The sequence below is a fragment of the Palaemon carinicauda genome, chromosome 35 (assembly GCF_036898095.1).
Source record: "Palaemon carinicauda isolate YSFRI2023 chromosome 35, ASM3689809v2, whole genome shotgun sequence".
Lineage (NCBI taxonomy): Eukaryota > Metazoa > Arthropoda > Malacostraca > Decapoda > Palaemonidae > Palaemon > Palaemon carinicauda.
Genome location: NC_090759.1, coordinates 13,946,443 through 13,959,366, shown reverse-complemented (window position 1 = coordinate 13,959,366; position 12,924 = coordinate 13,946,443). Strand labels below are relative to the sequence as shown.

The 12,924-nt window shown below is 33.7% G+C and overlaps 1 protein-coding gene across 6 annotated transcripts in view; it reads left to right on the top strand.

Annotated features, from left to right (window-relative positions):
- The window catches only part of atl (atlastin GTPase), a 440,834-nt gene that overhangs the window by 240,574 nt on the left and 187,336 nt on the right, over positions 1-12,924 (top strand). For all 6 annotated transcript variants that reach the window (XM_068358734.1, XM_068358731.1, XM_068358733.1 and 3 more), the window contains one exon: positions 1,105-1,303. In XM_068358734.1, the coding sequence (XP_068214835.1) occupies positions 1,106-1,303 (198 nt within the window). In that variant the 5' untranslated portion in view covers position 1,105. The remainder of the gene's footprint in view (positions 1-1,104; positions 1,304-12,924) is intronic.

Below are 12,924 nucleotides of genomic sequence, written 5' to 3'. Positions count from 1 at the left end.
TATATTTCAGTTCTAAAATCATTTCTGAACCCAATAATATAAACAAAAATTTCTTATCTAGGATAAAAGATAAACTAAGTAATGTAACATGAATATTTTCTGAGCCTATAAGAGAGAAAACCAATTAATCTAGAAACTTCTTCATGGAAGAGTTGAGAATCGCGCCACCAGTTTTAGCAAATTTACTTTACTTGCCATTGGCTTATAGCCACTCATGCATGACAAGTCACTCTTAACCTAACCTAACCAAGCATTCACTTTCTTTTACCTTCATTACTTCAGAATACAGTATCTGAGTCACAAAACTTATGTGATATTTTATGTACTGAAAACTTGATAAATTCTAGAGTTTTTAAACTTTTCAATGTAGCCGATACGTATAAAGTTTTTTGTCACTTTAAAATATTTGTTGAGAGAATAAACATCATCAAACTATGAGCTTTTATTGGTAGGCAATTTAGTTGGCAAAGAGAAGGTTAGAAGTTGACTCTTTCATACTTCCAGACATATTACGAGCTCTTCTTATGTGAACCTTTTTGTAAAGGACAGAATTTGCTCAGACCATTTGATGATAAGGAGTCCCAAGGTGAGATTTTCATTCAATAGATGTGACTTGTCATGTGACAGGGTCAAGCCTTCCCGTGTCTGATTAATAAATATTTATCTCATTCTTGTCTGGCACATACTGTATCTTGTTTGTGTTAATAGATTGACTAATAGGAAAGATGTATCCTTGAATATATAATTTTTTCATGTCTAGTGCCTTTCACTCGTGTCCCTTTTTTACCATCAAAGGTTAAATAATTCAAATTTTATCATTTTAGAGATACCTTGTATTTTATAGTGTCAAATTGTTAGATTTTCTTACAGTACAGTACTCTCTTTTGTATCGCATGTAATTTGACCAAGTATTTTATTTATTGTTACATTTCCAACTCTTTATTTTTAATTTATTAATTTCTATCATTTAATAAAATGATTTTCATTCATAAGCATTTGTGAGGTAGTATGGTAAGTTTTACTGTACATTTTTGTAGTAGTTACGTATAGTACTGTATTTCAACGGTGTGGAATCCTATAATATTTCCGTTACTTCTTTTGCAGAATGGATGGCCACCCGGTGCCAGTCCTCGTCCTGAATGAGGAAACCGATACCTTCGAATTGGACGAGGAAGCTTTAGAAGGAGTTTTGCTCAACCCGAAGATTGCTGACAAATATGTGTGCGTCCTTGCTGTAGCTGGAGCATTCAGAAAAGGAAAATCTTTCCTCCTTGATTTTCTACTAAGATATATGACTGCACAGGTAGGTTTTTCCACTTCAGTCAAAGTACTCTGTGTAATAGGAAACTTGAATGAAAATTGTAATGCTTCAGCTCATAACTATTTAAATTGTTAGATTTTAGGTAGTGGTCAGGTTTATTTTCATTTGAATTTTATAGATAACTCTTAACTTTGTGTTCATTTGATTAATTGTTTATTATAAAAAAAGGATGTTAAATGAGTTTATAGTCTTCTCAAGATGATTGAGATATTGCTATACCAAATAACTTTTTTTTTTATTAATGTTTCAATATGCTCATGTGGGATGTTTCATGAAACTGTGCTTTAGAAAACCATACCTCGTAATAACAGTACAATATTATCTTGCTCCTGTACATTAACCAACCAGACTCCTAATTGCCTGTTTGGATTCGATGGATAACATATAAAGCAATTACCTATGCAGTCTTTCTGTAGTTAAGCTAATTTTATTAACCAGGACCATTCATTTTCCTTCTCTTAATTTTACCCTCATATGAATAGATCAAATATTGATGACTTAGCGTGCATTCACCCTTCATTATGAATACAGTAATGAGGTTAGATTGCTTTACTACTACTCTTAAATTTGGCTTTTATTATGGCTTGCCAGCAAATAAATGCAGTTCGTAGGGAAGTTTTGGTAATTGGATCTCTCCTTATAAAAAAGTATGTCTTACGTCAAACTAATCTTGATAATTGGTGTTATTTTTCTAAAGATTGTCTAGTTTTAAGTCCAAAATTTGCAACAGTCTTAGTAGAAACTTGATTTGCTTAAAATTGAAGGCTTAAAAAAAAAATTAGTATTGCATTTTGATTCCTGTTCTGTGAAGGGAAATTTGGCTTTAGTATTAAGATCTCTTGAATAAGTTCCATATCAAACATAAGAAAGCTATATTTTTCCTAAGGTATAGTGTTTACTATAGAATTCATTATATAGTACATAGATTATTTTTTAAAGAAGAAATAATAAGAAAAGAGAGCTCTAGTCATATGTATACTCATTCAAAAAAATGTTGAAGGTACTTTCCAGACAGTAGAAATGATTATTCTGAAATACATGAGAATTTTTGTTCAGAATCTTACCAATATCCACGTTTAGAATGTGGCCTTTACCCGTCTCCTCCATTTCTAATCTCATTAGCAAAAGCGCTTTCTTTGTAATACAGTACTTCTGATTCAAAATTACTGTACTGAATCTTTATTCGTACAGTCACTGTAGTATATGATTTCAAAGACCACTGAAGATTTACTGGTGTTCTCTGTTTCTGATTTCATTTGCGTAAAGACAGTCTTTGGAATACCATTGATTCAAAATCATCTTTATTTATAGTCACTGTAATATGAATTAAAAAACACCAAGATTCACAAGGTTATGATCATGCAAAGAAGCAGGAAGCTGTACCAGTAGAGGTTGTTATAGTAATGAAAAATCAGTTATAACTTCTAGAAGGGTTGTAATTCTGTTGGAGAGGGTGACCTGCAGTATTCCAGAATAGTTCCTTTTAATGGACTTCATCATGCTGGTAATGTATTAGGAAGCACACAAAATGACCCGGAGAATAAACTTTTAACACAAAAGAATTTTAGTAATGATGAACATTTGCTAACTTCTCAATGGGGCTTTTAAACTACATTTACTAATCAAAATGTATGTTGTGTAACATTATAAATACACTAGAGAGTGACTATCCCTGGGTTAAAATGTTGCAAAAACAAACTTACCTAGTATATCTGAGAAAATTAAAAGTAGCCAGGATTAAAGTTACTCTCGGTGTCATTAGATCACACGTAGAATATTCACAAATGAATCAGATTTGTATCACCGAACAATACGGTATACTGTATTCAGTTATGATGCAACAAGACAATTGTCTCCTCAGGATTTACACGTCTTGAAAAAGTTATGAATGTCACCAAGCCTTCTGTGTCACTAATGTTTGCAAGCGCCACATCTCGAACATTGCCTCCTGCAATATTTTACAAGATTACCAGTGTCGGCTGTCATTTACAGTACTGATGCTGAAGGAGTAGGGAGCAATCTTCTTTTTGAGTTCTTTAGTGAATGATAAACAGTCAAAGTTTCCTGAGAAAAGAGACAATCCTAGTTGTAGTTGTTCATGTATTCCTTTGAGGATAAGTCAGAGGTACTTTACATCTCCCAAGACTGCTTAGCATTCTGCAGTCTGCTAAAGCCACTGATATACCCAGTAAATCTCCTGGGGTTACTTTGAGTAACAGGGTTATCTTAAAGAAAATCTGTATGAAATTGCAAAAGTTCCTTGGTCACTTTTCATTTTTTAGTGATTAACAACTGAGGATTTATCTTTTTCCTTGTTTTCTTGATTTGTTTTGACCTTGAACTTTGTCAAGAGGGAAACTACACATCCAATGTACTCTGTTTAGAGTGAACAAATCTAAAGACAGTTAGGTATACTGTACTGTACTCATTCCTCAGTACTGCACAAATTTCTACTGTGTCTGCCAGACAATTACCTGATCATTCAAAGTTAAGTGCTCAGGGTAATTTCAGCTCTACAGAGAATCACTCCAATATTTTTTAAGATTATTTTCGTTGCATCCTTTGGAATATATTTCATGTGGTGTCTTAATGGTTCATATTTATTGGAGTTTACTAAATCTTCTGTATAAGATCATTCTTACAGACATCCCTCCATCCCCTTTTACTTTCTTTTCCACTTTTCGTATGTCTTGTGAATACTGTAGTAATAAAGTGGGAAATTACGTATCAGAAATTAATTTTTGTGCTGTGAGGAACATTTTTTTACCTTAGTCAAAATAATGTGTATATTTTCTTAAAAGAAAAAAAAGATTTTTAAATTAGTGCATATGGAGAATTAGACAATTCATTACTCTCCTCACTAAGAGTTGGCCAATAACACGAAAGGAGTTGATTATGTACTGTATTGTACTTCTTATGACTCTGACAATGAAAACTCTCAAGTGTGACTTCTGCCTCAGCTGTGGCCATTGAACACAAAGGAGAGTAAGATTTCAGCTAAGAATTATTTTAAGAAATTCTGTGTGCTAGATATTTTGAAATTCCTTTTTAGCTTTCATTTGGTATTTCTTTTACCTTATACTGTAAGAGTAACACTATTCCTCCTTTCATATAAATTTGGTAATAAGCAAATTGGTTTTATGGAAGATACATTTCAATAAATGGGGATATTGTAATAAAACTTAATTTTGATAGTTATCCAAAATTTAACAATTTATTCCAACTCTCCTCCATACTTATAAAGGATGTGTATTCATATGTGAATGCATCATACTGTATAGAGGGTGAAAGTAGAAAAGGAGCTATTGCACATCCAAGGTAAACTCTTAGTGTTTGAATTTTATTTTTGAAAAGCTCTCACTAGCAAAGGAATTTTGACTAAGTTATGGAAAGTAATTTTTATGGATACTGGATTAGAGTTTTAAATATGAATTAAAAATTGCTTTCAGTACATTTTAGTGCTCTGTCAAATTTTCCTGTATTTTGAATCAACACCAGAAAATACCAATTCACATATTACTTATATTGCTGAACTTACAAAATCACAAACAATGGAATGCATTGTAGTGCGGAGCTCAGTGTAGGCTTTTCACAACACAAGTACATTCAACATGCAAAATTAATTTGGGAAAGATATTTTAAAGTAATGTTCGGGTGTTGTGGGTCATTCGTCCGTAAAAACAAAGAACACGGCGTAGACAGGGCAGCAATGGCCCTGCTTGCTTCAGTGGTGCAGTATGGCTTATGTACCTGTGAGAATATTCTGATAGGCATGAAATATAGTTTCTTATTTTTATTGGATGAGTCCAATTTGTATTGAAATTCAGTGAGTTGGAATGAGTTAAAGTACCACTGTAGTATTTGGTATTTTATGTTTCAATATAATCCTTATTACATTTTGTGTTCATTGGAATTAAACTGCAGAATACTGATACTGTGTGGGTAATATGAAATGTTATTCTAAGATGGATGAATCTTCAGCTACCATACATAGGTGCGGTGCTATTTTTTTATTTGCCCATCTGCACACATCATGTTTTAGAAATATTTACATTTCTCACTTATATGTTTTCATGGCACACTTCATATTTAACCACCTTTATAAAATGGGTTTTGCATCACATTGTATATATTATTTTCTGTTAGGATTATTATTTATTTCAATGAAACACCCCTGATGTTTATAATGCTTCTCCCTGAAAGTATGGTTTAATACAGATGTTTACCCTAAAATTCCCAGTTTTCTTTCTTTTCAATGGGCTTAGGCCTCGAATATGGTGCTGAGATAATTTGGTGGTTAATGGTGATAACCTCGGCTTGGGTACACCGCAGATTCTTTGGCTTTTCAGTTGTCATCACCCTTTTATTCAGTTAATTGGGGTTTTTGATCCCCTCCTTATTATGGTGTTTTGTTTTATTTAGGTTTTTAATGATACAAAGGAATTTCTTTTGGATTTGTTGATAATTCCTGTGTGAGTTGTTCGAGGGAGTTATTGCTGGGTTATCATGATCCTCATTCTCTGTCTTGTGCTGGGAGCATTATTGTGATTTAGGTAATCTTTGTGAAAATATGATTCACTTTGTTATTCTCATGAAGATGGTAGATGACCATTTTAAGAGTTGAGCTTAAAAGGAAATTAACATTTAGTTCGAAGGAAAATCTTGGGAAGGTTAGGTTTATTGAGTACAGTTAAATAGCATTATAAGCTCTGTACATTTTTTTTTTTATTTGTTTATTAAATCTAAGAAGAGCTGTGAGTCTTCAGGCAAAGGTTGTGATTCTAACCTAACCTGCCCTGTTTTGAACTCTAAGCTAACTCCTCCAGATTTGCCATTAATGAGGGTTCTGACTATGCACAGTTCTGACATTGATTGCTTCTACACAAGCCTTGCACTCTAATTACTTCCATGATTCAGTCTGCTCTTTATGATCACTAGAGTGAAAACTAAAGTGGTAGTCTTGATCCTAGTATCCCTCCGTTTGTTAAAGTAGGTGCTCATGATCAACCACTTGTATACCCTTATTAATGCCATGAAATTTTTTATGGCTCTTATAGAACAGGAAAGAGCAACATTAGATAATCTTACAAAGGTTCTGCAGGAGCTGAACACTTGCATCATGTTTGAGATGGGAATAAGCATCTAGTCTAATATAGGCTCGGCCACTAGCACATCACGAGTTTTCCCTAGCAGTGTTAACGTAGGTGCTAGTGACTCAACTGGTAAAGGGAATCCCCTGCCTAACGCAGATGCAAAGGTTACCATTAGAATTTGAAAAAAGGGGAAAGTCTTTATTTACCTTTTTAAAATTTTCACCATGCTAGGAAGTTATTTCTGAAGGGTATCCAAATTATTTACTAAAAGTAACTTCTGATGCTACTTAATCTCCTAAGTTATCACTCAATTTCTCCAAAACAACTTTTACTCCACAGTTTACTCCTTTTTTTATTGTCTGAGTTTACAAATTATTATTCCAAGTGCAAAGAAAAGCCTTTAATTAAATTTTTTCCTTAGTTTTATAACCTTTTCTCTTTTCAATATAGAAAGCATCTTTGATCTATAAATCAAATCATTACCTAATCTTGTTCTTCAACCAAATTTACTGTAGTTGAATCTCTTAAACTCATTGTTGATGTAAACAAAAGACAATCTTTGAATACGGGTTGACATAAGAAATACAGTTTCATGGTAACAAAGGTTGAGAATAAACAGGAATTTCTCTCTTTTGCAAATTCTATAGTAGGAGTTATTTCTTCTTTTATAGAAGATAATTTTGCAGGTTATTAGGACCTTGATATTGTTTTGGATTACTGTACAAAACTTGTTTGGATGAGACAGTTTCAGAAGGGTCTTTCAAGGCTGCAGCAGCCTTTTTGAATTTCTGTGCTTAAGCATCGGGAACAAGTGTGTTCCTCTGTGTTTCTCTATGGTTGGGATAGTGTCTTATATGTTAAAAGATCAATGTCATGCATTTTTCTGGGTCTAAACTTGATAAGAATCCTTCATCTGGTGGCACAATTGGACACCAGGATGCAAACTTACACTTTGAGGTCACTTAGACACACACACACACACTTTCTCCGTTTTTCCCTATAATCCTGTGGCTATTCTCAGTATAATTTTTTTCCCCCCAAAGGATTTGTTTTCTTATAGTGATAGTCTACCAGGACTTTGCTTTAACAGGCATTCTGATCGAAATACCAACAGGACTCGTCGAACTTACAGGAGATCGCTATTACAGTCTTTCTTAACATATCCCTGTAGGAGGAAGGCTTTCTTCTCTTATCAGGAATGGGAGAGCCTCCATCCTGAGCCCTAGCTGTTATCTGGTTAAAGAGTTCTATATAATCCCTCTGATCTCCAATTCTTCCTTATTTAAGGAACCAATACCTGTTATCATAATGTCTTAAGGGAGTTGCTGTACAAGACCAGTCTTCTCAGATAACTGGTTTCAAGGGTTGGTACACCCAAATCCGTACGCACTATATCTTACAGAATGGAGAAGGTCCACTGTATTCTCTGAGTCAAAGGGTTTGGGAAGTGATCCAGATAATCTATCTTAGGTTACAAGAGGCAGGCAAATGATAATTTGTATCAAAGACAATGTAATGTTTATATTATTTGGTGGAAATTGGGAATGTTTCAATAACTAGAGCTAATTATGATGATGTCAAGTTTTTACATTTCTATTAATATAAAAGGAATTTGTTCATTTGAGCTGTTAAGAACTATAGATCCATGCTGAATACCATACGCATTTAGGGTGGCATTTATTAGCTTCGGGTCTTGTTGCAGATGTATTTAGGTCTTACGTTGAGAAGCTTCTGGTTGTCAAGAATTTATTGGAATCTAGATGTACTGTATTTCAATATGTAAAGGGTTCTTGCTTTTAACCTATTAAAGATCTTTATGTTAAAGACTCAAAGCTAAGACTTTTCCTGCTAGCTTTAGTGTCAGCCAAGCTTTTTTTCCAATGTAGGGTCTGGAGAGAGTAAGATGATTTAATCTTTTATATTCACAATCCTCTTCCCAAAAATGCTATGTCATTTCTTGTTAAAAGTTTAATTACAAGAATTCAATCCAGGTCAGATGAAAGACTTGAAGGTTAGGGTTCATGATATTAGAAGGGCAGCTCCATATCTTAATTTCTGTAGGAATGTTTCTTTGGAAATAGTCTTAGCAACAGTTCTGTTTTTGCCAAGTGTTGTCTTACAGAATCATTGTTATCTTATCAAAAATGTTGGGCTGTAGTGCTATAGTAACTGCAAGGGATGTAGTATAAATGTGATTTTTCATTAGTGTAAATATGACAAGTGATAGTTTTAGTATTTTCTTCTGAAAATTCATGGTTTAGGGTAATATATAAAAGTGTATATTTTGATAGTGAGGTTATATTTGGGAATACAATCTGGGAGCTCATATTGTTACACATTATTTGGTGATGATTGGTTATTGTGGTACTAGGCTACGAGGCGAGTTTCGTGCTAGACAAATTTATTATTTTAGGACTTTTCATTTAATTTCTCTTTCCTTCTCTGATCCACCTCCTTCAGAGTGTGAGAGTCAGCATTATGAACAACAGGGAAATTTCACTGAAATGAAAGGAATATTCTTTCTATACTCACTTGATGTTCTTACTCATGCCCCCTCCTCCCCACTGACAAGTGGTGTCAAGAGAAGAAAAAGGATCTGTGATCAACCCAAGCCATAGTTATTGGAAATAATCACTAGATTGTCTTGATTCACTACTATAGGGCTAACCCTATTGAAAGAAAAGAAAGGGAAATTTTTAGCAGTAGGGTAAACGTTGTATTAAACCATGCTTTGAGAGAAAACATCAGGTTAGTATAGAATTATTGACTGTATTGTTAAAGTTCCTTTTGTTTAAAGTTTCCGACTTGCCTGTTTTTTTTATTGTCATTAAATTTCCTTTGCTTTTTCAATAAATATAAAGATAGCATTTTTATTATAACGCTGCATTTATGTTGTTATTTTGAAATTATTCTGCAAGCCTTTGGTGATCAGTTATCTCAAGTTATCAGAATTTGATTATTATTTTTTTACCTCCATGTGCTTCATTTTTGGAAAGCTGCTGATGGTAAGCTACTGTAGTTGAACTATTTGTAAAGCATGATATCACTATTATTATTGATTTAGCATTTTTCTAGCAAGTTCTTTCTCATATCCTTTGCTTGCTGATTATGGCTTACAATTGCTGGTGTGGTCTGTGCTGCCTTGTTTTATGATGCTGTACTGTCAGATTTGTTATGTCTTTGATCATTGATAAATTCTTCCATCAAATTGTATCTTTTATATAAGCAACATATCATGATATGTTGCTTTTATAAAAGATACTATACTTTTATAATATACCGGTTTATATCTTTGTTATTGGGATTCGGCTTCTTTCCCCTATTGTACAAGCTTTCAAATACTTGTGAGAACATGCTGATGCCTATTCATTGGAGCATATTGCGAGTCAGTGTCTGGCCATTAGGTTTTTTGTTAAATTTGTTAGCATGATAAAACCTTTTATAATAATCCATGATTCGTTTTAAATTTGTTAGAGAAAGTTTATAATCTGTTGCCGTTACTGTCCTTTTATTTTGATGCAATCCAAGCATTTGATTTGTTAGAATATGGTACGCAAGGGGGTAAAATTAATTATTTTGATATCAATTATACTGTAAAGTGTAATGTAAAATGTTGAATTTTAATGCTTTTGACAAGCGCTTAGCATAGCTGTATATGTTTCTGAACTTTCTGTAAGGTATGTATGCAAACATAAGTACCTTTTGCTTATTTTAGTCAAGTCTCTTTTGTCACTTAGGTAGGCCCATCCCACATACTATATTTGTTATATTTATTTTGGGAGGTTAATGTTAGTCAAGGCTTCTAGACTGCTTGTATTTCATGGAGTTCAGTATAATTTGATCAGTCTTCTGGATATGCTTCAGCAAAGAGCTATTGGTTAGTATCCTAATGATTGATACTATACCAATTCCTTGCATGTTTCGGTGCCACATTAAGTATAAGGTACTAAAGTTTTATTGTATAGTAGAGACCCTTCGACCCTTAGCTGCATTGCTTCGTGCCTCTTTTTACATGTTCCTTTTAATCTTATCCAACCTTGTTGTTCATTTCTAGCGTTACTGTTTTGCAGTTTTCAGTTACTGTATTAAAAAAAAAACACTTGGCTAGCCATGTATTTGTGAGTCCCAAGTTAGTCGGGTTTGACCCTTTAAGAGCCTTGAACTCATCAGATGAATCCTGTAAGACTGTAAGACTCCCAGGCTAGCTCTGTAAGAGCCTAAAAATCCCCCAGGCTAACCATGTAAGAACACCAGAATAAGACGATAGTCTAGTTAGTTGATTTTATATTGAATTAGTCAGTTAAATTAATTGCTGTATACTTACTGTTACAGGCTATGAAAGACTATTCTATATGCAATGTACAAAAGGCTTTATTCTTCAATTAATGCAAAATACCATCGTTATTTTATTATCACCCATGAATTTCAAACAAATTTTAACAATCTGGAGGTAGTTTCATTACCTGGTGACTGTATAAATGTATATCACAGTTGTGTTGAGCAATGAAATACTTTCACCACCATTGCTGGTCATCCTTATGTCATTTATCAATAGCAATTGAGAAGATGCCAAGAAAATTTAAACGAATTTGTCCTCCAGTTTTGACAGTTATTGATCAGTATCTCATAAATTCTGGGAATATAAGTAATTTTGCTGACTATTTGGCTTGGATAACACCACGTTACAAAAGACATCCAGAAGATGTATGCATATATTTACAGAAGAGCAAATACATATTGATTCCACACCTCATAAGGAAGTGTTACAATCTTCCTTTAAAGTGAGAGAATGTTTGAAATGGTTACTATCTGAGGTGGAGGGAAGAAGATAAAGTTCAGAAGTCAGGCTTTAACTTTTTGCAAGGGTTATGAAACAGAGGTACCAGCAATTTTTAAAACCTGAGTATTTGCTACCCCATTTATTTCAGCGCCTTGAAAATCTTTTCTGTTTTGCATCCTAACTTGACAGAAAATACATAGAAGTTGCATAAGAGTATTTATAGTTATATTACACCAAAGGCAGGAAAGCAGTTACAGCTATATTGGACGCAGTACAGGACATCGTATTATATGATGATGATTGTTTGAAAGGGCCAGGCTGAGGGGACTGATACTGTAGTAAAAATGGGAATTTTTAAACCCTTGTTATAACTTTTGTCTTTTTAGTTAAGGTGCATTCACTCAATGTAATTTTGAATATGCCTATGTATTTCCCCTTTAAATTAAAATATTGCCATACAGCTAGATTTTTGAGGGGGGAAAAGTATGGGAAGCAAAGTCAGTAATAACTTGCATCTGTTAGGAGCTAAGTGTGCTGTCTTATGACCACTTATAATAAAGTGAGTAAAAGTGAATATGATACCATGTGTCCACTGATGGAAAAGACTAATCTTCTTGGTTTGATGGAGCGACTTTGGTAAAAAAAAAAAGAGGGAAAAAAGACAAAGAAAGAAAGTGGAATAGGTTAAAAACTGAAAGTACTTGGGTGGAATACAAAACTGCTGCGTGTCAATATAACTACCTACTAAGAAGGATTCAAGTGAATACTATAAGAGAAAGATCCTCGAAGCAGCAACAGACATAAATAAGTTATATCGTCTCCTGAATGGTATAATGGGAAATGTAAAAGAAAAGAAGCTACCTGATGGATACAGTGACCAGGGACTAGCAAATAGTTTTCTAGTATTCTTTAAAAACAAAATTGAAAATATAACCAGGTCATTTGTAAATACTCAACATCAGATTGATGATAAACCAGGCACACAGACAAAATTAATACGATTTAACAACATAACGTAAGATGACATCACAAGAATTATCAAGAGAGCAAAGAAAACAAACTGTGCGATGGATCCTATGCCAATATCTGAAGTAATTGGAGAGAGAGATTTTTCTAGTCTAACAGAAATAATAATGAGGATAGCAAATGCAAGCATTGATGAATGTAAGTTTCCTAAATCTTAGAAAATGGCTATAGTCACACCAGTTATGAAAAATGTACTATACTACCAGGAATTAAGCTCATATAGACCTATTTCAAATCTATCCTTTGTCTCAAAAGTGCTTGAATTTGTAATTCTTGAACAACTAGTCAGCCACTTAGAAGTAATAGAAGCTTTGCCTGACAACCAATCTGCTTACAGAAAACTATACTCTATGGAGACAGCCATCTGCTCTGTTGTAAATGATATGCTTGAAATGATGGATGAATAGAAATATGGTATCCTAATACTGCTCGATCTTAGTGCTGCTTATGATACAGTGGTGCATGAATTGATACTAAATGATCTACGGTCCATCGGCGTTGAAGATCAAGCCTTCGAATACCTAAAGGACTACTTACTTGGTAGAAATTACTGTCTACAAATGGAAACGCTTGTTCATCATATGAACCCTTAAACAGAGGGGTACCCCAGGGGAGTGTACTTGGCCAAATCTTATTCTGCGTCTATACTATTGGTCTATCGAAAATACTACAAAGGCATGGCGTGAAGTTCAAACTATTTGCAG